The sequence below is a fragment of the Kogia breviceps genome, chromosome 17 (assembly GCF_026419965.1).
Source record: "Kogia breviceps isolate mKogBre1 chromosome 17, mKogBre1 haplotype 1, whole genome shotgun sequence".
NCBI classification, from domain to species: domain Eukaryota; kingdom Metazoa; phylum Chordata; class Mammalia; order Artiodactyla; family Physeteridae; genus Kogia; species Kogia breviceps.
In genome coordinates this window covers 46835285-46860891 of record NC_081326.1, presented here as the reverse complement: position 1 = coordinate 46860891, position 25607 = coordinate 46835285, and the positions used below count along the sequence as shown (strand labels likewise).

General features: G+C 32.2%; 1 protein-coding gene across 50 annotated transcripts in view; it reads right to left on the bottom strand.

The window, feature by feature from the left end:
• Positions 1 to 25607, bottom strand: part of RIMS2 (regulating synaptic membrane exocytosis 2) — a 552349-nt gene that overhangs the window by 198600 nt on the left and 328142 nt on the right. For 28 of the 50 annotated variants that reach the window (XM_059042501.2, XM_059042507.2, XM_067018079.1 and 25 more), the window contains 4 exons: positions 18592 to 18660; positions 16204 to 16360; positions 14444 to 14560; positions 5514 to 5579 (listed from right to left, as the gene is read on the bottom strand). In XM_059042501.2, the coding sequence (XP_058898484.1) occupies positions 5514 to 5579; positions 14444 to 14560; positions 16204 to 16360; positions 18592 to 18660 (409 nt within the window). The remainder of the gene's footprint in view (positions 1 to 5513; positions 5580 to 14443; positions 14561 to 16203; positions 16361 to 18591; positions 18661 to 25607) is intronic. The other 22 variants (XM_059042514.2, XM_059042509.2, XM_059042521.2 and 19 more) reach the window with 1 other exon arrangement.

The following is a 25607-nucleotide window of genomic DNA, read 5'->3' as shown; positions in this document are numbered from 1 at the left end:
CTTCTTACTTATATTTAATCAGTTCCCATCAGTTTTTACCCAACAACTATTTAAACTTTCTCATTTTCAATCAAACATCGTATTCAACCTCTGGGAACCCTCAGGAATTTGTCTCAAAAACAATCATGTAATCTTAATTACAGCAACAACAAAATTGAGGTTATCAAACAAAATTACCTTCAATTTAACATCCTTTAAAAACTTACTTAGTTCCAACTCTCTCATCTATCTTACTCCTGTCTCAATGGTAAATAAGAGCCTCTTTATGTTTACAAACTCTATCTGTGTGGTGAGCCCTACCTACTGCTCTAAGACCTTTCTTCCAGTCAGCCTCTATTTTTCCCTGTGTTTTCAACCTATCTTTTTTCCCTAAAGCATTCTTTCCTCCAAGCCTGTCAACACAGGGTATATTTCTTATTCTAAAAGAAAGAAACCTACTCTGGCATCACACACACCTATCTAATACTTCTCCTCTACATTCTTTTGGTGCATTTATTTTCTTATCTCCCAGTCATGTCTCAGGCCACTGAATTCTGCCTTTCTTCCCTCACTACCCTTCCAAAATCATCAGTGGAAGTCACCAATGACTTCTCCCTTGACAAATCAATGGGCATTTTTCATTTATTATTTTTATTGCTGACATTATTTCTTCCTTCTTAAAACTCTCTAATTTTTTAGCTCTATTCTTCTTACTCTTCTCATTCTTCCTTCACTATGTCCTTCAGAAATTTCTCTTCGTCTACCACTTAAATGTTAATGTTTCCCATGGCAGAGGAAAACTCCTTGGCTCTCATTTAATGGGTAGTCTTTCTGGTTGATTTCACTTTCATTTATGTGGCTACTCCCCGCTAGTAGTAAAATTACTCGCAAATTGCTCTAAGTAGACTAAACTACTTCTTTAAGCTTGAAAATTATTTATTTTACTCCTTGCTAGAGGTTTCCTCTTAGCCCTCTCAATAATTTCATAACTGAACTTGTTTCTTGTCTCACACCTAAACTGATTCCTCTCCTAACAATTCCCCCCATCTTTGTTAAAGTACTACAGGCACCCAGTTACCCAAGCTGTAAGACTAGGAGTGTTTCTTGACTCTTGGTTCCCCCTCAACATCTAAATCCCATTGTTAACCAAGTATTATTGATTTTAATTGATTAACTCTCATCTTCTATCTCTCCATCCATCCACAACTTACTTAGTTCAGGCCCTCAAAGAGTTTCTGCTGTCTTAGAACAAGGCAAATACCTCGGTATGTGCTTTTCTTTTCCATACCTTTTTTTCTCAAATCAACCACCCACAGAGTCTCTAGAGTAATTATTCTAGAGTGAATAAATGTATTATAGCCATCCCCAAACAAAAACTCTTCAAAGTACCTCTGTCACGTACAGTCTTAGACCTAAGTCCCTTAACAGAGTATACAAGGTTACTCATAACCGGGACCATCTCTATCATTCCAGATTCATTTATTGCTATTCCCTACCTTGTGGCTAATGCTCCAACAGCACTAAAACACGGTGTTTATTACTTTAGTAACTTTGCACATACGTTTCTTGAAAATTCCACCAACATCCTACCTTACCTCCCCCTAAATAATTCTAATTCTTCCTTTAAGATATAGCCTAGTTGTCATCTCCTACATCACATTTTTATGTAAAACTTGCCACGTTGTCCACCAGCAATGTCAGTGATTCCTTAATATGCTATGTATAGCTTTAAGTAAAGATAATTACTAGGAGGAAAAGTAGGGTTGGGGGTAAATTTTAAAATATAAAAGATATATTTATTGAAATGAAGGATATATCTTAAAGGGAAATCAATAAAAGGTAACCTGATATCCATTCTAAATATGTTTGTTTAAATGTTGAATGTGGTTTAAAATATACAATGATCAGAGATAATTCTGCACTGGTCAGCATAACCTGTTCAGAAGAAAAAAAAGTTTTGATTCTTTTTTTTTTTTTTTTTGCGGCACGCAGGCCCCTCACTAACTGTGGCCCCTCCCGCCGCAGAGCACAGGCTCCGGATGCGCAGGTCCAGCGGCCATGGCTCACGGGCGAAGCCGCTCCACAGCACGTGGGATCCTCCCGGACCGGGGCACGAATCCGTGTCCTCTGCATCGGCAGGCGGACTCCCAACCACTGCTCCACCAGGGAAGCCCAAAAGTTTTGATTCTTAATATTAGTTAAATATTTGTTTCCTGAAGTAATCTAAAAGAAGTTTAGCAAAGATTATTTAAGCTACTCTTCATCTGTTCCAAAGAGAAAGCACTCATAATTTTTCATTTTACAAACATGAAACAGAGAGACCAATTGTTCTGATTCTTCACATATTGGAGATGCCATGTTGAGTTTACTACATTTATTCCATTCAGAAAATTCCAGATTTCATACAGCCAAACTATGGTCTACTTGGAACTATTAACACATATTTATTCACAGAAAGGGAATTCCCAGACCATGATAGTTAATGCCACCTTGAAATCTAGACCAGGAAACTGGATACTTAGAAAGTTGGTGCCAATTTCTTTTTATTCTTTCCACAATCCTCAATAAAGAGGTCACTTTTCCTTTAAATGTTCAGTTATTTTTTCTCAAGTTGGTAGTTAGGGAGAACTTAGATGGATAATTTAGATCAAAAACCATTTGGAAAGAGACAAGAGATTGATCCACATTTGGACTTTGTCAAATAGATAAAAGCAGAACAATGTAGCAAGGGAACTGAGGATATTTCTGAGAATGGATTCAACCTCTGGATATGTAAATAAGTAAAGAAAAGTGGAGACTAACTGGGAAAGGTAAATGGGTAAAGAGAGTGGAGTTGTCTATTGAGATAAAAGAACCAGTGAGTTAAAAGTAACTCAATGAAAGAATAAGAAGAAACCATGTGTAGTTCTTGTCCAAGAGTGAAGTATTTTGTAATAATTGTAAATGGAAAGTAACCTTTAAAAATTATATAAAATATTAAAAATTTTTTAAAAATTTAAAAGATTTCAAAGGTAGAACAATTTCAAGTGACGATAATATTCAAAGCATGGCCATGGGAGTGACTGAGTGAAGTAGAACCGGGAGTAAAGTTCACTACCTCCAATTTGAGATGGTCAAGGAAGTGAGTGGGCGCTGAATAGATCATTCAGGTGAATGCTAACAGCACTCAGGCTCATGGCAGAAATTGTGATAAAGAGGAAGACTAAAGCCACGTGCATAAAATAGCATAACCAAAAGGGAAATGGGTGATTGTGTTCATTTGCATTACCTACAAAGGTACAGGGGTTAAACAAGAAGCATGGAATATTACGGTAATAAATAAAGAAGAAGGGATAGGTGACTAGATGAGTTTTTATATTTTCAACAATCCCCAGAATCTCACAGTGGATTGAAGTGGGAGTCAGAGGGACTGAGTAACTCAGAAAGTTAGCAGAGTGAAATAAATGATCAAAGTCACTTTAAAAAAAAACAAAGGAAGGAAATATTAAGCTGAATATTCAATACAGCATTTACTACTTCTTTGGAAGAGGCACATGAATGCAATAGGCAAGGAGCCTATAGGTAGACGCAAGGAGTATAACCAACCATATATTCTGGTTCTTGGTTCGGGTAGTAGATTCATAAATGCTTATTTTATTACCATGCTTTGAAACATGCACACATTCTTTTGTATGTGTCAAACTAATAACGATAAAAGATAATATTTTTAAAAGCAACTAAAGACTGCATTCTCACAAAATCTATCCAACTTTTCCGAAATAGGTATACACTAGACTCACAAATTTGAATCATTTAAGTGACAGCAAATCTTATAGTAAGTTATTTGATAACTTGTTTTCTAAAACTGATTTTTCTAACCTTGTTTTACTTTAATATAAACAACAATGATATTATGTTTCCTGATAATAAACTAAATTATGGCACAAAAGACAATTCAGAAATCTCTCTTTCAAAATAGGCCAGCTAGGCTGAGATTGAGAATTTGAGTAAGTACATGAAATTGATAACCAACCTAGAGCTGATAAAGAACTGGTTCTATCTATGTTGGGTTACTGAAAGAATAAATAATATGAAGCAGACAAGCTACTTATTGATAATTAAGAAAAATAAAGAGTATAAAAAACTAATGTGGTTCATGATCTTAATTTACATTTAAATGGAAAGAGATCAGTGTAAGAAGAATAAGCCTATAATCAGTAATGTCTCATTCATGCCACCCACCTTAAGAAAGGTCTTGCCCAATTATAAACTATAAAACTGCTTTTCACATTTTTGTAAGATAAATGTATGATCATTGCAACCAAAAAATAGTCTGAATGTAATATACAGCAATAATAAAAATAAAAGACATTAACAACAACAAAGTAAAAATTATTTAGTATTGAAGCAAAATAATAGAAAAAGAGACTGAGAAATATAAAAGAAAATAAAATATAGCAATAACCACTATCATATAATAAACTGGAAGGCACTAAATTTCAATTACATTTACTGAAAGACATCACAAAATTTGAATTATTAGGAATTTATTATTGATGATATCTCTTATGCTTCCTTCTACATTTGTCTAAATGAATTCAATCCTTAGGAATTTACCCATTAGTTTCAATTATTTTTTTCTAAGCTCTTTATCAACTCTTAATAAACTAAACTAATAGGATAAAAGTGGTCACACATAACCCAAATCACTTTGAAACCATAGTCAGAGTGAGTACAGCACATAATTCCTTATCTATACAGCTGAATCCACAACCACATTATCATTGCTGTTCTTTTCTCTGCCTACCGGGCCTAAAAATGTCACTGAACTGGCTCAAATCCCAAAAGCTACGTTTAGCCTTAAGAAACTGCAAGCTTTACAGACCTTCTTTCCCCACTCGATTTCCTTCTAGTATTAACTAGAAAGCTAATCCTCCTTTCTGTTAAATGCCAGGTAATTTATATTTCCCTTCAGTACAAGGAGAATGGTGGTAGAGACCCAGTAATCTCCAGGGATCTGGGTTCATCTGCTATGACCAACGAGTAGATCACAGCCACCTTTGACAAGGTAACCATAAACCTGAGTTTACCCTCATAAACCTCTTCCAACCTAAGCACTTTCAAGGACTGACTGCGGAGGGAGGTGGGGGAAGTGGGTTGTTAAGATATGTACCAATCAACTAGTGCTGCCTAAATATCTAATTATCAACTAGTGCTGCAGAGGAAGGTGAGCTGTCAAATGCAATTAATTTTTAATATTACTGTTATTCTACTTTTGTACATAATAAGAGTCAAATGTAATTTCTGGTGAGTTAAACTTTTAGAATCATCAGAGAGATGATCCTAGCTCATTAGGGGAAGCTATGTTTTTGACATCCTAATACAATTAAAGTGTTTATATATGCTTTATTTTCTACTATTTTATAAGGATAATATATATTTCATCAATAACCACATATGTATATATAAAAAACAAAAATAGAAGTGAGTTATATCATATCAACAGACAGTCACATGCAATTCTACGAACAGACTCAATTGTAAGAAAAATATACCTGCCATCCCTGTGATGATGTTCAATGGTCTGACTGTATCTGGAGCGAGGTAGAGTAAGAAAATGACTGCAAGCATGGTAGAAACAAGAATATAAATAAGACTCAGGAAAGAAATGAGAAAGTATATTTTAATTTTTAAAAGTGAGAATCAAAAAAGATAGGTAGATAGTAAGCAAAGCAAATAAAAACTGTTACTGTAAAGCTTGCTTCTTCCTCCCAATGTCCATTGTAATATGGCAGTGCTAAAGGTTAAAATATTCTAAATATTCTAAAACAAAACACAAGAAAATGTAACAAGTTGAGATGAAACAAATAATATTTCAAAATAAAATCTTATCAATTATCACTCAAACATCTTTAGCACCATCTATAAAATGTTATACAATACAGATGCTTTCTCATTTTTTAGGAGGAAAGGTAGAAAGAGAAAAATAATAAAATAACCAGAAAGCTTAAGAAGAAAATAATAAAAGAGCTAATTTCTAATACTTATCACACTTAGGAGATTTTATAAGGTAGCTATTTCTTTTTCAATCATTACTAATTAAAAGTAACTAAAAGAGTTTATAAAATTCCATTTAGTAAGGAGCAAACTGATTCAAATTCCTTTATTTGAATAATAATTTTATTTTGTAAATGTATTAGATGCTAACCATTTTCCAGTCACTATGTTTATTATATGTTTATTACATGCTATTGGCTCTGCTACACTTCATGCCTCATGACTACCATAAGCCATCAAAGTAGCACATTGACCTTTTTTTTTTTTTAACATCTTTATTGGAGAATAATTGCTTTACAATGGTGTGTTAGTTTCTGCTGTATAACAAAGTGAATCAGCTATACACATACATATATCCCCATATCCCCTCCCTCTTACGTCTCCCTCCCACCCTCCCTATCCCACCCCTCTAGGTGGTCACAAAGCACCGAGCTGATCTCCCTGTGCTATGCAGCTGCTTCCCACTAGCTATCTATTCTACATTTGGTAGTGTATGACCTTTTTACCCTTCTGTAGCTGATTCTCTTCTTTCTATAGCACTGATCTAAAATTTTTCTATTTCTTTAAGTCTTTCATGTCAAAACACTTAATTTTGGCAGATGATCATTATGTTTCAGTAAAAAATGGAAACCAATCTTGGTCTCTCTCAACACCTCTAAATATAGAGTACATATATATTTATATCTCCACTTGTCCTCTTTTGCAACAAACGAAGAGGCAATTCCTCTACTTGTAATCCTACTTCTCACATGACTTTGCTTCATTCATTTTTGTCTCATGCCTTCCCTTCCACAACTGCACTTAATCCTAAAAATAAAACTTCACTAACCTTGCCTTCATCTGACTTTTTTTTCATCATAAAGCATCTTAGACATATCTACAATTCTTGCTACCACTTTCTCACTTCTCATGCTTAAAACTTACTGTGATTTGATTTCTGTCTCTACCATTCTCTTGAAGCTGTGAATATTATCTATGAAATTCTAAAAAATCCTTTAATTTCCTCTGATCTTCATCACACTCCACTTATCTATGGTTTTAGACAATGATTTTCAACCTCTATTTCTTGACACTCTCTTGGTTTCTGAAACACTATTCTCTCTGGCTATTAGAAACTTAGAATGGATAACCAACAATGTCCTATTGTATAGCCCAGGGAACTATATTCAACATCCTGTGATAAACCATAATGGAAAAGAATATTTAAAAATGTCTATATGTGTATAACTGAGTCACTTTGCTGCACAGCAGAGATTGGCACGACACTGTAAATCAACTATACTTCAGTGAAAAATAATAGTGTTTATATAACACTTAACTATGTGCCAAATACTCCATTAAAGCTTTGTCTATATCTCATTTACTTCTCGTAACAACTCTTTGAGATAGGGTCTGGTATTCCCACAGACAGAGAAATTAGGCTGTGAGTGCTTGCGCAAAGCCGTAAAGTAAGTAGCAGGACTGGTTTCAAACTCAGGGCTTTCTTCAGCCAAAATTCAGGCTCTTAACATGTACACATTGGTCTGGTCTCTGCCTATTAAGTGCTTCTTTATCCATTTCACTTACTGATTCCCTTTCTTTTTATTCCTCAGAGACAGTGGTTTCCCAAGATTTGTTCCTCGACCTTCTTTATACTCCAACACCTTCTTTCTGGATAATATTATTTGTTTTTATAGTGTAAATTCTCACTTTGGTTTAGCCTTGATTTGTCTTTGGGTTTCACATATCCAGCGGCTTCCTGGGATCTCCACATGGCTGCTTGAATGTCATGTAGGCATTTTAGAAAAACACATGTTAATTGTGAGACGAGCAAGACATTGGCCTATTTGGACATCTGGTGCTACATTTGTGAAATAAGGGGGCTGGAGCAGTAGTTTTCCAACTTTCTTTTTGAGTGGAAGACCAGTTGTTTTTTCAAACAAAATTTTATGTAAAACCAATATTTAGGAATTCAGTAAAATCAAAATGGCGCTGCTACAGAGGGAGTAAGAAGCCTAGACCCTACCCATTTGGCTTCATCCTTATCACAACAGCAATCCTTCACATACCTCTTTAGAACACAGAACCCTATAATCTCTAAAGGCCCTTCTAGTTTCATATATAACTCTTTAATCCCCCTTTGGAATTTAATATAATACTTCAGCTATTCCTTTTCTTTTAATTCCACTTTCAACTAAGGATTTAAATATTTACTTAATAAACCAAGCTTTAAAATCTCAAAATTTAACTCCTCCATTTTCCTTATTTCCCACATTCAATTGATTTAGAAACATTGCTCATTCTAATGCCTAAATAACTCAGATTTATTCCTTCTTTTCCTTTTCTTCTGCCACTACCTTAAATCAGGCTTACCATGTCCACTGAAATAACCTTCTATTAGGTCTCCTTTCCTTCAGAATCCAACCCTCTCCTGGTCCACTCTGTCTAGGGAAGTATATTTACAAAGTATGCTTCTGATCATGTAGGCACATTGCTCCAAATCGTTCAATGGCTTCCCATATCAAAAAACAAGTATATATTCTTTAAAATGGTACACAAATTAAGTTGTAAGCTACATTCAGTCTTCATCTCCTATTACTTCCCTTTTCCCATACCACAACTTTTTATCTAGGTACAACAGACTACCTAAGATTCTCTAAATATATCCCATACTCTCCTGACTTCTGGACTCTGTTCATGCTCATCAATCATCCAAGAATGCCTATCATACTCCCTGTCTCCACTTCATTGCCTTTCAAAATTCTTCTCATTTTTAAAGTCCAACTTCTCTTTGAAGGTCTTTACAATAGATCCAAGCAAGTAATTTTCTCTCCAATCTGTTCCAACACTACTATGCTTAGGCCTCCAGTCTTCTACATTTTATAACTAGTTGTTATGTTGTATAATTAGATGGTATGAATTACTTAGTATAATCAGTTGGATCATATGTTTATCTAGACCAGGAGGAAGCCTATTTTAAATCTGTGCATAATGCCTGACCCACTCAATAAATATATTTTGGGTTGAACTAAGAAGTATAACACGTTTACGCTATTTTCATGGTCAGCCTACTGTCCAAAGAGAGCAGTCATTCACATAATCATAGAAACATTCTAGAACTGTAAACAAAAATACAAACCTATGTAGTATAAGAAAATAAGGAAAATGGTATCAAAAAGAGACTTTCCTGGCTTACAAAGAGGAGAAAGAAAATCCGACAGTAGTGATGTTGGGATTTATTGCATTAAAAAGGAATCAACTGTCTCTGAAAATTACTTAAGAGTAACAAAAATGTGTAAAATTCAAAGCTTGTTAAAATTTTCATATTCATAGAACATATATATCATCATCCAATTTCTACTATTTTCCTTGGGGACGCTTATAATTAATTTTGTCTCTATAATGCGAAAGAAAACATTATACAGGAATCACCATCAAGCAACAGTTTATTTCCCTTTTTGTGATGGTTAATTTTATGTGTCAACTTAATTGGCCAAGGGGTGTCCACATTAAACATTATTTCTGGGTATGTATGTGAAGGTGTCTCAGGATGAGATTCTCATTTGAATCAGTGGAATGAGTAGATTTCCCTCTTCATTGTGGGTGGACATCAGGCAATCTGGTGAGAGCTTAAGTAGAACAAAAGGAAGAAGAAGGAAGAAGTTTTCTCTTTTTTCCTGCCTCATTTTTGAGCTAGACATCTCATAACTCTCTGGTCCTCTGACTGAGATTTATACCATCAGCTCTCAGGTTCTCTGGCTTTTGGACTTGGACTGAATTATACCACCATTTCATGGGTCTCTACCTTGCAGACAGCAGATGGTAGAACTTTTCAGCCTCCATATTCGTGTGAGCCAATTCCTCATAATAAATCCCCTGCCCCCCTCTCTCTATCCAAACTACTAGTTCTGTTTCTCTGGAGAACCCTGACTATATACTTTTCTATAGATATGTTACACCTCTTAACCTAAGCTGGTCATGATCCCCCTTGAGATGGAGTGAAAAGTATAAAGATGCATCTATGAATATTATACAAATTAACCATACTGTTTTAGTAAGCCCCCTAAAATCCACTTAAGATACAGAAGTCCTTTGCTGCATCCAATTAGTACAACTTAAAAACATTTTATTTACACTTCTCTATTAAAGTATGCTTACTTTTCTCACCAAATTAACAGATATTATAAAATCTAAGCAATAAATACTGTCAAGAATATACATAATGAGTTAAAGTTGTTATATTATAAAATGCATTTAATCCAATTTGTTTGAAATTTTAAAAAAATTGAGCAGAGCTGTAATTCACTGTAAAAGAATAAAATAGAAAACTAAAAAAGTGACTAAATTTTAAAAAGAGAAAAAAATGAAGTAACAGATTCTCAAATCATGAGAAAAAAATATCACTATTCAAAGAACTGAACAAGATTACTGATCCAATTTCCTGACACACTCTGATTCTTACTAAGAAATATAATCTTTGAAGACAAAACAAAATTATATTTATAATGAATTATCCCTCTATATATTTCATTAGCCTGAATGTTCCCTTTTAGGACTAGCAGATACATAAAAAGGACTGCAAAAGGAGATAAAAATCTTATTCTTAAGTAACCTGTAGATTTTGAAAGCTAAGTTTCCAACAATCTCAACCTAATACCAAACTTTCTGCTCTGTCTTTGATATTGTTACTGTTTTGCTACCTTATAGTTCCTAAAATATACTATGATTTAAATAAGCTAAAATATATTCCTGACGTATAATGAATAAAAAGTTGTATTATTTTTGTACAATGAATTCTCTTTTTTCATTTACTTTCTCTATATTTTCAAACTTTCAGAAATGTATTTCTCTCATAGTTTATAACTGAAAGGACCACAAAAAGACTATAGTTATAGGTATGTTTGGCACTTTCTGGTAGCTGGTTGCCTGATAAAGAGTAGAGAAATAGTGTGTGTGTGAGGTATTTCAGAGATCCATATAACAGGGCATTTTTCTTTTTAGAATATAACTGAATTCATTGAATGCACAGAAGAAAAAAGTTTATGAAGTAATATATCTTCTGCCAGTGTTATGTTTTTTTTTCTTATTATGCTAAAAGTACACTCTGTGGAATTAAATGCAACTGATATATTTTGGTCTCTAGGATAGACATAAAAATGTGTACTGTAAGATATCTCTGACATGTTACAGAAATAGTATCTAGTACTCTACACTTATTCTAATAGTAAATTAACTCCTGTAAACAAATAAGCTCTTGAAATGATTTCTAATACTAAAGTCACATGGTTTGCCCCAGAAAAATGATGTTCCTTGTTGTAGTAATTACCAGGATTTACCAGAGAAACAATGATACAAAAAGTATGGGTGATGAAAAGGAAGATGAAAGATGTCCATTACAATTAATCATTTTTAGTTAATATCCTTGTATCCAAGTTTCTGAATTACTTATAATGAACCTACTTTCTTTTCAAAACATAATAGGAATTTGACTCATGAAAATAAAGTGAGATGTGCAGGGAAAGATCCAATCAAAATTTTATATATAATTCTTTTTTATGTTACCTATAAGAAAAGGATACTGTTACACCCTTAAGTTTAACCAGGTACTACAAATTAATGTCAAATAGCATCATTTTTCACCCAATATAGCCAATATAAAAGCCATTATCTTCATTCACAACTTTCCAATATGTCCCCAAGTCCTTCATCCTTCATACTGGGTCTTTCTGATGTACATGTGTATTCTGCCTCTGTGTCTTTGCTTTTGTTCTTGCCTGAATAAACATGCCCATTTTTTCAAGGTCCAACTCATGTCCTACATTCTCTACAAACATCTTTAAAAAACACCTGAATTGACTGATTTCTCTTTTCTCTGCTTAATTGATAAGTACATTAAAATGTAAATTATTTGTAAGCCAAAAATCCTTTTAAAATGTTAAGAGTAAGGCACCTTTTTTGAGTACCATGCAACTGGAGGCACTATGTAACAATCTACACAATAACCCTATAAAGTTGGTACTAATATTCTAATTTTATAGATAAGGAAATCAAGCATTAAAGAGATTAGTTTTCACAAAGATACACAGCTGGCAAGTGGCAAAAAGCTTAAATTCAAACCCAATGCCATTTGGTTCCAAATCCTATGAAAAGAGTACATTCAATGAAATACTATTAAGGTCAGTTAATAGTATTCTTACAGGCAAGAAAGGTTAATGCACCACTCAGAATACCTAAATTTTACCTACTCTCTCAAAGGAAATTCTCTTTTAGGCTTTTTAATCAACAGTATTGTTGATTGACTGTATAAAATGCTGTTCATGAAAGTTCACTGTAAGAGGTCTAAAGTATTCTTACCTTCTAAATAGTAGATAAAAATTACAATGCTTTCACACGCATTCTATTATAGAAAATCTTTTAGAATAAAACAGAAATTAAGAACCCATTGTTTAATAATGTGATAGACTACCTACATGAATAATACTGTATTTTTATTTTTGATTCTTCATGTTAATGAACAATGATTACAAAAATAACTCAAAATTAATATATTAGAAATAGTTTTACAGTCCTATTTAAATGAAATTCTATTTTACTTATTTCAAAAAGGATTTGAAACAGCTCACAATTAGGAGTAATTATGATCTGGTAACGTATAACACAAAAGTAATGAAACCACTTGGATCACCTTTCCCCAAAACTTCTGCATTACTTGAACATTTTTGCTAAACTGAAAGATTCATGAAGTTATAAAATAAACAAGAAAATATGACATTTCAATTATGGCTAATTCAAATATTAACTAATACCAAGGATTTAATAGCATTTTTCTGGTCACTAACCTTAGGGGCTATATGTCTTAAAATATTGATAAAATATTATGCATTTTATATGATAGTGACTATTTTTGTTTGTAAGTGTAATTCTAGAGGTTAATTTTATTCTATTCTTCTCTGCAAGATTTAGACCATACCGTATTATCTTCAGAGAAAATATCAAGTCCATTTTATATAAACTTGGAAGATTTAAAGCCATTTCAGACTTTTCTCCCTCATCATTTGCTTAACAAATCTTCAATGAACAAGGAGTTTATGAATCATTATACAAATAATTTCCAAAAATTACTGAAGTTCTGTTAGGTAACAAAAAACTCATTTTTCCACCCTAATATGACTCCTTCCTAATCACACTAATGTATTCACTATTATTGTACTTGATAAGCATCAATTTCTATAGGTAGCATGCCTATAATTACCCCTAAAGACACAGACCACTATGGAAAAGTCAAATAAATGAAAAAGAAATAAAACACTACATTAACTTTCATTCAACGCTAAAAAAGATATTAATTTAATAATTTCCTATTTCTTCTTAGATCTCAGACACAAAAGCCAACACTTGTTTGACACTATTAAAGACTAAGATATTCCCTATCTTTTCTTTTGGAAAAGTGTACAATGAAATTATAAGTATGAACTGAGTATAACCCTAGATTTAGGGATATACTGTAGATTTAGATAAAACAATTAAATATATAAATATTGACAGCAAATTTTCATATCAATTGATTGAAAACCCCCAAGTGTTTTTACTAAAATTAGTCTAGGATGCATACAAAGAGACTTCTGAGTTCCCATGTTATTTCATCATAATATTCTCTGACTAGTAATTTAAGCTTTCTATCCTAATCCTTATCTTAAATCCTTTTAATAGTTTTGGGGAAATATCATAGCATTTTCTATTTTATATGTAACCAAACCATGAATTAGAGGGTTAACCAATTTGCTTAACTTAAAAAAATTAGTAGTAATTAACGTATGTATTGAAACATACCATATTCCTTCTAAGTATATCACATTTAATAGAGCAAATTCACAGAAGTCTCTCAAGTACAGCAGTTGACAAGCATGATTCTTTAAGTTGCTTTAAAGGTTTACTGAAAGCCATGAGGAAAAACCTCTTTGTGAATCAGTTTTTGTGTCTGTTTCCTAAATGAACCAGACTTGTCTTCACACTTTTATATAAAAAAAGTCACACTTATTTCCCTGATGAATGTAAAAGACTTTAAATCTATTGTCTCATGAAAGTATTTTTCTATATGATAATTGGTTATGATAAGGTAAAAATAATAAAACATCTTGTTTTCCTTTTGATTATCATTATAACCTCATGTGCAAATTCGCTAACTTAACTGGTTTGATTTAACAAAGTACCAAAATTGAAAGAGCAAAATGATTTTTTTTTCTTACCAAACAAAAGGTTATTTTTGTTTCTTTAATTTTTTTTAATGATGTGGCAATCATAAGAATCAATGTAGGTATTGTAAAGGAAGCATATGGTTTTAGAAACTAAGATAAGAAACCCAAGTTCAGGATGAAAATATTTTATGGTAATACCTTCTTCCTGAAGGCAGCAATTATAATAAGCTCTAATAGTATTTGATCATATCTACCTGTCTCTATCTGGAGAATAATGGTCATCCATGACACGATGTCTATCCATTCGGCTAATTGTATTATAATGTCCTGTAGTAGAGCGTGTCCCTCGAAGTCCCTGTTCCACATTCCGACTGAAACAGCAAGATCCATTAAATATCTTAATAGACCATAGTCACATATTATACTAAGAAACAAAGTTTATTAATAAAGATAGTAGAAAAAGACAAAAATCACTGTAAGGCAAAAATCACTGTAATGTCAAGTCCAAGGTTTTTGTTTTCTTTTAACTAATAGGAGATTGCTGCTATAACAGAGGTATAACATAAAAGTAAGCTAATATCAATGGGGATGGAGATAAGGATTATCAAAACTATTAATGGATGACTCCCAGGTGTATAGTAGTGATAACAATATATGTAACACAGGAGGAGGAATAGATTTGTATGGAGAAAATGAGTTCAGCATGTTGCTTATAGACAATATATTGGTAGATCTTATTTTAGGGATATTAATTGTTATTTCTTTTAAAATCTAAACTGATGTCTTTAGAATTGATTAATGACTATTTTTTAAGCTGCCTTTCTTGGCCTGGATTGTCTACTTATATACTTCTTTTTCATGATGGAATAAACCTTTTACATAAGCTCCTGTTATTAGGGCTTTCTATTATGTGCAGGTGAATCTAATCTAAAACCCATGCCAATTTTCTACTGGCATGTTCAAATATTTTTTCCCTGGTAAAAGTCAAGTATTCTTTTTTTTTTTTTTTTTAACAAGGAAGGACTTAATTTATTAAAGCTACAAATTCAAAATCTTTTTCTCTCTTGCACTTTAAATTTCAGATTACAAATCTTATTACTCTACTGATAGGCCTACCACATTTAAACAATTACTTTTCAGAAGACTTTTAATAATTTTAGTCCCATTTACAAATTTAGTTAATTCAACATCTTCAAACATTTTAAACTATGTTTGTTAACATACTAGATTTTCTCTTCAATTAACTGTCTAAATTAACACTTTTAAAGTCCTTAATATTCTTATAAATTGTTAAATTTATAAATAGAATAAACCTTTTCCCTTAATGAGTCCAATACCATGTACAAAATTAAGATTACAATTTAAAATTCTAAGTCTAAATGCCTAAAACTAACTCAATTACTCATTTAGAATAAGTGTTATAAGGCTGTCATTCTAAGAGTTCAAATTTCCTTAAACATTGCAAGTATATAAAATGTGAAATTATGCACATTATTTCCTGTTAGGAAACACATTACTTCCATGGTTCTTACTCCATTAAGCCTTTCTGTACTTAACTGGATTGATCAGAGTTTTCCACTAAGCATAAGACCTGGAGTTGCAGATTTTCCAAGCAATTCTTCCCACTGTCCGTGCATTCCTTTTTAGTCTTCACATGATTGTTCTTGATTGTATAGCTCCATCAAATGCTTTTTTTTCCCAATTTCTTAAATTATCAATATCTATATCATTCATAAGTATAATTAGTTGGATCTAACTAGATCTGCTCAATATACATATGAGACTGGAAGTTGGAGCTTCTTTGTAACTATAAAATTATATATAGATCATCTAAAGTTACAAAGTAGCCCATATTTCATCTTACTCTCATTATATAGGCTATTGATAGCAGGTATGTTTTTCCCTAAGTAACTTCTTTCTACAAGAATTTATTACCTTTGAAAATTTCCAATAATATTTTATGATAAATAGGCTTATAATATCATCTTACAAATAAAATGTTATGCTGTCTTACCTCTGTGGAGGAGGGACACTGGGTGACCAAGATCTAGTCCTTCCTATAACATCTACTCGGTGAGGAGACCCTGATGGTGAACAATAGTTTGATGACATTACTTGTTCAGGCACTGACAATGTTGAACTTTGAAGATCTCGACCATTGTGTCGATAATCTAAAGGTGGAAATATTAAGATTATAGTTATCTATACACCGATCTTTTGTATTTCACTGAAAAAACATAAAATGTTAGTGAAGTTGAAAAGCTCTGAATATATTAAATGTAAAGCATAATGAATAAAGCATAACACTAAGATAAAATAATATTTTATAAACACTTAAATTGAAAAGGAAAGACAAATATTCAAATATTTAGATAGCTACTATGTCCAAGGCCCTATGCTAGGTAGAGTAAAACTTTTTTGCACAGTTAACAATCTTCAGGAAAAGATTCAAGTTTATTCTAAAAACATTTTCATCTCTTCATTGACCTAGAAGAGCTTCAAATAGTTCTCAACAATTATAAAGGAGGGAGGCTCCAGTAAAGATGTTAAAAAACAAAAAAAAAAGTGGGAGGGGATATGGGGATATATGTATACATATGGCTGATTCACTTTGTTGTACAACAGAAACTAACACAGTATTGTGAAGCAGTTATACTCCAATAAAGATCTATTTAAAAAAATAAAATAAATAAATAAATAAAATGATTAACGACAAAAACTTTCTAATTTCTATAGTCTATAGTTATTTCTTTAAGAAACAAACAATATTAGAAAGCACTCTGAATACCATCTGAAGTAAATATGTAAATTCTGATCGATTCCAAGTATTTGAAGTTATCTCCATATCCTTTTAATAAACATCAAAAATCAGGACTATGGTATTGTAGTTTTTGAAATATCTTTCAAATGCATTATTAAAATATGGTATATGATGAAAAAACCATGTCTCAAAAATTATACTGGATTTAAAAATAGCAACATATAGGATATTACAGCAGTCTTTTTTCCTCAGTGGATTATTAAATGATTCACTATATAGTAAAACAATTAATAACAACATTGAGACAAGAAACCATGATGTGTCATGGTAGTAAAAAGTAATGAACCTAGGGTAAACACTTTGAATTGTGTAGGTTTGCAAAATACTATTCTGTAACAACAAAAATTTTTCCAGAGAGTATTAACCAAAATAATGAATGATTCCTGAAAAGTTTTTTTTCAAAAGATACAGTTCCTTTAACAGAATGGAAAAGTAATAACATGATAATTTTTTTGTCATCCTGGAAATAGAAAATAAAAGAATTGAGATATGCAAAAAATGGCATCAAGATAAAGAGCTTTAATGACCTGAAGGAAAATATTTTGGGTGAAAAAAATCTGATATGGCTAGATATTTAATAAAGAGAAGAAGTTGAAAAGTCAATTAAAGGACTAGAACACAAGCAGGAAAAAACTGCTAACAATCTCCAAGCAAGAGATCATGAGAAATATGACTTTATTGAGGTTTAATTCACCAACCATAAAACATGAAAACTATTTTTGCAGTCTTAGTGAATTAATATATTGTTGACCCTTAGTGCAAAAAATAAAGGCTAAAAGATAGTCATTGGGTTTTTAAAAATTAGTACACTGGTAGCATGCAAACTGACTCATATTCTATCAAAAACTGTCCAACAAAAACTATCAGCCACGGATGCAACTGCAGCACATCTTACATATAATAAAACAGATTTTGTTCATGATAAAATTGGTTATGCTTATGAAATTTGCTAAGCTAATTAACCTTCAAGAAGAAGAGAATCAAACATTTTTATAATATTTTGAGTATAATATACATAAAAATTTTGCCAGAATTTATTTAAAAATAGCTACTTACCTAAAATATTAAATCATCAGATAAATTTCTAACCATAAATGAGGCAATATTTTAAACTACAATACCATAATTTCAAAATGTAGCTGTACCTGATACTAATCCACATAACAACAATGAAAAAAATTTCAAAAAAGTGGATTCAAATATTTGACATACTTGGGTATGTTAGTGATATTAAACAGATTTTTTTCACACTGTTAGTGAAGTATAAAGAAGTTTCAGTTATATAACTTCTCAAACTTATAGTGAAATCCTTATTACTTAGTAGTTTAAAAATAGAAAATTGGTTAAGTATTACTTATGAGACATCTTTCAATAGAATATTCAATCTAAGAACTGGTACAGGTATTCCAGCAACTAGAATTATTCAGTTTAAACTGCCATAGGCTGTTTGCGGGGAGGGGGCATAAAGATGCAAGTCCTTTGTACCTCATTATATTTATCTATCTATTTACATATTTACTGGTAAATAATGATGAGTCACACTTCCTTATTATTACTGTAAAATAATTCTGAAATTCTTACCTGATACTACACCAATTCCATCATCGCAGTCATAGTCAGAGACTTCACTGTCACTTATTCTCTTTGACCCTAGGAAGCAAACAACAGCAATAGTTAAAATTGCTGATCATTTAAGGAAAAAACCCCTCACCAACCTGAAAAACAAATGAAAGGATTTTGAATGGAATACTTGAGAATAAAAAAAAGAGAGTGAAGAAAGTCCATAATGACCTCACAAACACCTGTTTTTACATATATTTCATTATGTGAGGATATTATTTTTGAAATGTATAAGATAAAGTTCCTGAAAGGATTAAAGCTTGAAATAATATTAAATATTAAATAATACATGTTAGTGATTTGATGCTGATTGATAAAATCTATTGGACAAAAAGCCGAGTCAAAAATAGCTCAGTCAGGTCAGTTTTAGATGCTTTTAGACAAAGGCATTTAAATCTAGTAAACTTCAAAATACAAACAATGTTATATTCAAAGACATTCATGTGTCTTTTTCTAATATGCATGACTAATGAATTAAATATACCCAATTCTTTAATCTTTATTTTTCACACTCATGGAGAGGAAGCATAATTTAAGACATCTTAAATGTTCTTCCCTTACTATTACTTTAGTTGTTTTCTGTTGCTCTGAGAAAAATATGAGAAATAAATCATCCACAAACTGACTTACACATTGTGAACTGTGTTATGTTTTCTAAGAAACAACATATGACAGAACAATAATAATTACTATAATTCAAGAGCCTGTGTGTGTTTTCCTTACAATACAAATCTATAACAAAACTTTAAAACGTTAATCATGCTATGGCAAAAATAACATTAAATTAAGTAGAGCTTTGATGACTAAACTAGACCGTCTTCACACTTAATGATGACATATATCACATATATAAATAAACATGTTATAATTTGTTTTTTAATCTATCTTTTCTCCTACGTGTGTATCAGGAATAGGCACACCTTACATAAGAGAATCTTCTATTTAAAGCATTTTTCCCTTCTTTGGTATCAGAAAATATTTAATGATAAATGAAGACAGTGTTGCTATTTCAAAAGAGAACTTGTTTTGTCCGTCTACTTACATAATACATTACTCATTACATAGACTAAACTCTGTTATCAGAAAATAAATACTTTCCTGTACGGTTTATAAAACACTGAAAGCTCATGTTGCGTAAAATAGCAATAATTAAAACGTTCTAGGAATGCCCTCCAACATTTGCAACCTCCCCTTAGAAATACTCTCTCTATATTTTGTGTTGTAATCCCCGCCCTCTCGGGAGAGGGAGAGTCTCTTTTTTGCCGGGAATTGCAGTTCTTGTTTTTCTCCTTTTAACGTTTAGGTAGAAGATACCTATCTTTTTTGGTCATGTCGTCCCACTGAGTGTACTCCCTACTATTTTCCTTCCAAATCCATATGTCATAAAGTTTTGGACCCAATTGAATCTGAGGCTCTTATAGCACCAGTTAATACGGAAACTACAGTTATCTGACAACATCCCAAAAGAATGCTCACAAAAGGATTTATAGAATTAGGACATACATTCTAAATGAACTTGGGAGAAAGGAGGGATAACACAGATGAGGCTATTGAGGAGAGACTTAAGAAGAATTGCTCAGCTTGTAACAAGATTTCACCTTGTAAATGACCAAGGACAAAGCAATGATTAGTTTAATGTGCCAGGTACAGTACAGAGCATAAAGATTACGTGCTTTTCGTATTGGTCAAGGATCAGATCTGCTTTTAATGTAAAATAAGAATGACACCAGCAAAAGATGAAGTTCATTTTATCAGCCTTTGTGAGTCGTGTTGTGTGTGAGGGTGCAGGTGAAAGTGGGAGTTGAGGTATATATGTGGTTTGTAAATGCTACTTCCTTTCAGAATCTTGATTACTTTCCTGATGGAAGTCTTGACCTATTTTGATATTAATCCTATACAGGTTAAATATATTGCAGTTATGTTCTATGTGGATCTTGTCACATTCTGATGAAATCAAGTACTTAAGTTTCATATCACTGAATGGATCAATCTTCTCTTTTAAAGAGAAGAAATTTTAAAATGTCTTTAAGAAATTTCCTGAGCTTGTATACAAGCACAGAGATACCCTTATTTTCTTCTGAAAGTTTAAAAATTTTGCTCTGTGCATTTATATCCTATCCATCTTGAACTAAGTTTCTGTATGGCATGAGATATGGATGCAACTTCACTTTCTATGTGGATAACACGTATCTCAGCATTGTTTATTTAATCATTCTATCTTTTCACAATGATCTGCAATGTCACTTCTGTTATAAATAAATGTATTCTATCTGCTAGGATTTGTTTGGTGCTCTACTTCTTTTTCCTTGTACAGGCTGTCTGTCTATAAACCAGTAACTCACTGTCTTTGTTAGTACAATGTTATATATTGAAAAGCAAATCCTTTACCTAATTATTCATATATTTGATATTTCTCCTTTGCTCTTCCATTTAAATTTTAGATTCAGGTTATCAAACTGCGCAAAAACATCCTATAGGGATTTTGATTTGAAATGCATTGAATCAATACATCAATTCAGGGAGAAATGGCATATTTTACAGCTTGTTTTACTAGCCATGAACATGGCATTCTCTTCATTTAAGTTTTCTTTGAGATCTCTCTATGAAAGTTTTTACTTTGCTCACTCAAATTTTCCACATTTGTTGGATTTATCCTTTGTATCTTATCATTTCTATTGCTATTAGAAATACTGTTAAAATTATGTTTTCTAACCTAATTGCTCATAAACAGAAATGCAATTTTATTGTAAAATAATGCTAATCAACCATCTTGTTAAGGTCTCTTTTTTCTTTACTTCTAATAAATTTATTATGGTTTAATTGGAATTTTTCTATGGAGACAATTTACTTCCCAGTCCTAATGCCTGTTTTCTTTCTTTTTCCTGTCTTTCTATGCTAGTAAGCATAATACTGGAAAAAACAGAAATTTTACATTTCTTTTTAAATTCTGATTTTAAATAGAATTTTTCTAATATTTATCATTTTAAAGTGATATCTGCTGAGTTTACATTCTGTCAGATTGAGGAAAGTCTCTTATAAGTTCAGTGATGTTTCATAAAGGATTTTCAATTTTTATTTACAATTCATTCTGGCCTGTTTCCTTCCTGTACTAAACTTTTGGTTTAGAATCAATGTTACACTAGCCCAACTAAATATTGAGAATTAGTCCTTTTTTATTCCCTGGGAGAATTTGTGTAGATTAAAAAATAAGATCTGTTCTTTGAAATTTTGAGAGAATTAATCTATAAAATTACCATGGTCTGGTGTTCCCTTTGTGGGTATATTTTAAATTGCTAATTCCACTTTTTGGTAGATGTAGAATGACTTATTAATTCAAGGTTTAGTAAATTATATATTTTACAGGAATTTGTTCACTTTGTCTAAGTTGTCAAAGTGCTTGCTACAATGTTTAAATTTTGTTTTATAATCTATTTTCTTATATATCAATTATACATCCATTTGAATACTAACCGTACCTTCTTTTTATTTCTACACTACAGGTTTATTTTGTAATTCACTTAAAGGATTAAATTTTGGGCTCCATAATCCTAACTAGAAATTTGTTTCTTGTTTTATTTAAGTTTTTGCTCTTATTGTTAGGATTTCTTTCCTTCTATTTTTAATTTATTTCATTATTCTTTTCCTAAAAAACTGAATGAGTACATTGTAATTTTCAACCTTTGAATGCTTTGTTAACATAAGCATTCTCCCCCAAGTATTTCTTTACACTACACAAATATTTGTATGTAGTATATTCATTAAACTTCAGTTCTAGGTATTTTCTTCTTGGGTCTGTAAGATGTTTACCATAGTTCATTAAATTTAAGACACTATTAACTGAATAATCCATGACAGTTGCAGAGATAATAGATCTTGAAAAAAATGTTCTTTAGAGTACAAGTCTATTTTTAAAATTTATCAAATGTATGGGTATAATTTATCTCTTTTTAAAGAAATTTACATAGTAACACTAGTTAAAGAAAATAGCCTACAGCATAACAATTCTTTGAAGCTTGTCAAAAAATGAATTATTGAATAGTATATTAATAATTCTTACAAGTGTTTCATGGACATAACAGATGAATATGAATTCATCAAATGTTAGGTTCAGAGTTCTTTTTTTTTTTTTTTTTTTTTTTTTTTTTTGCGGTATGCGGGCCTCTCACTGTTGTGGCCTCTCCCGTTGCGGAGCACAGGCTCCGGACGCGCAGGCCCAGCGGCCACGGCTCACGGGCTTAGTTGCTCCGCGGCATGTGGGATCCTCCCGGACCAGGGCACGAACCCGTGTTTCCTGCATCGGCAGGCGGATTCTCAACCACTGCGCCACCAGGGAAGCCCAGGTTCAGAGTTCTTTGACCATGAGATTAAATTTGTTAATTCTGTGGTTTGATTCTCTTCTATCTTCCCTAAATTTTTGTTTGCTTGACCAATAAATGATTGAGAGAGAATTATATTAGACTCTTCTTTAATGGTGGTACATTTGTTGATTTTTCTCTCTAGTTCTAATTTAATGCTTATTGAAGTTATTTCATTTATACATGCAAGTTTAAAATTATTTTAATAGACGTAAAAAATCATGTGAAAAAGTTTAACCCCCATTCATGATAAAATGTATCAGCAAACTACTGAGAAGCAAACTTCCTCAAACTGATAAAGTGCATCTACAAAAAACCTACAGCTAACATAACAATTATTAAATATAGAATGTATTCCCTCTAAGAGAAAGAATAAGCCAGTGATGTCCACTACAACCCCTTCTTTCAATACTATACTTGCATGACAGTAAAATACAGCAAGGGAAATAAATGGAAGGTATACAGATTAGAAAGCAAGATGTAACATGATCAAGTAAATTAAAAATATTAAGGAAACTATACAAAACTTAAGACTAACCAGTGAATTTAGCAAAACTCCAAGATACATAGTCAACATACAAAAATGAATGAACAATTAGAAAAATGTTTTCAAAACCACTATCATTTACAAGAATATTCAAACACATGAAATGTTTAGGAATACATTTAACAAAAAGAGTGCAAAACATGTATGCCTCAAACCACAGAACACCACTGTGTTAGTTTCCTATGGCTTCTATAACAAAGTACCAAACGACATGTAGCTTAAACCAACAGAAATTTATCGTCTCACAGTTCTGGAGGGTAGAAGTCCAAAATCAGGGTGTCAGCAGTGCCATGCTCATTCTGATGTCTCTAGGGAAGAATCCTTCCTTGTCTCTTCTGGCTCTGGTGTTTGCCCACAATCTTTGGCATTCTTTCACTTGTAGGGGCATCACTCCAGTCACATAATCGTCTTCTCCCGGAATGTCTTCAGACCGTCTTCCTTCTGTGAATGTCTATCTCGACATCCAAATTTCCCCTTTTTAATAGGGTCAGCAGCCATATTTGATTAGGGTTTGCCCTTATGACCGTAGACTGAAAACTTGATTACCTCTGTAAAGACTCTCTTTCCACATGGAGTCACATCTGGAGGTACTGGTTAGGACTTTAACATATATTTTTTGGAAACACAATTCAACTCATAACAACTGTTGAAAATGAAAGAAAATTTAAATAAATGGAGAGATTTTTCTGCAAAGTTGGAAACCAGAAGTTGATAGATTAACATTCTCAGGGTGCTAAGAGAAAATAAAATTCATTCTTTCTAGAATTTTATACATAGCTAAGTGTTCCACCAGGAATGAAGAAATAAAAATATACTCAAAATCAAAGCCTGTTTCCAGTTCATTGAAAGAAACTCTAAAAAGCGTGTATCTCAAAATAGAGAAATTTATCCCAGAAGAAAGGGATGAAAAAAAAGGAGAGCAAAGAGAGCTGTAAAAATACAGATAAATATAAACATAAGCAAACTCTGAATGAACAAAATGACAGTAATTATAATAATTACTAATTTGGAAGTAGTGGTAAAATTCTGGCAGTAATATGTTAAATGGTAGGGGTGAGGTTGTGAATCAGATTTTAACTTTTTTATATGGTTTGGGAAAAAAGGTAGCGATGTTAATATTACTTTGTTAAGGGTGCATGTTATAATTTCAATAGTAACTACTAAAATAATAGAGATTAAAAATTTTAAAAAGGGCACAGAATATGTTAGAAAAAAAGAATTATCTATATATATTTGTTTGTGTATGCATAGAATATCTCTGCAAAAATATAGACACTGGTAACAGTGGTTCATTCAGGGAAGGAGAACTAGATGTTTAAAACATAGGGGTGATAGTTTTTTTTCACTATATACACTTTTGAATTTATACCCTATGAATGTATTACTTAATTAAAAATCAGTAGCAAAATTTTACACGTTTCATTTGTAGGTGAAAAGCATTTATGTTCTCTGTTGGGAATATGTTCTATTAATTCAAGTTGGTTAACTGTGTAGTTCAAATTTCTGGGTGACTGTTACTATGACTGTGGTTTTTTTTTAACTTCTCTTTTCAATTCTTTCTGACTTTTATAATAGGTGTGATATAACCAAGTCTAGGATTTTAGATGCTCGTCTGGCTCCTGCTGGTTCTCCTCCTACAGCTTCCTCCAGGCCTGTGCCACGCACATCTGCAGTTGCACACAAAGGACACCGGCTGCTTCTGCTCACCCACAAAATCAGCGTTAGAGACAGACACTGGTTCTAGTTTGTCCTCGTGGGTTCTGGTGGTTTTCCTTGATTTTCCTGGTTTTCATGCATTTTTCCTTTCCAACCTGACCTATGACTTATAGTAACTTTAGGACCCCCTAGTGGATGTACAGCCTTCCATACTTTTCACTAGCTCCCCTTTGTGGTCTCTGGCAAGTGACTTTACTCAGATTCTTCAATTATACTTGTAAAAACCTTCTTACAAAGAAGTCCCAGCTTATCCTATAATGTTGTAAAATTTAATCTTTATAATAAATCTCTTATTCCATATCTCTAATAGTGTTTTAGCTTCCTGACTGAAGCTTAACTTATATAGTATTTAAGTTCTT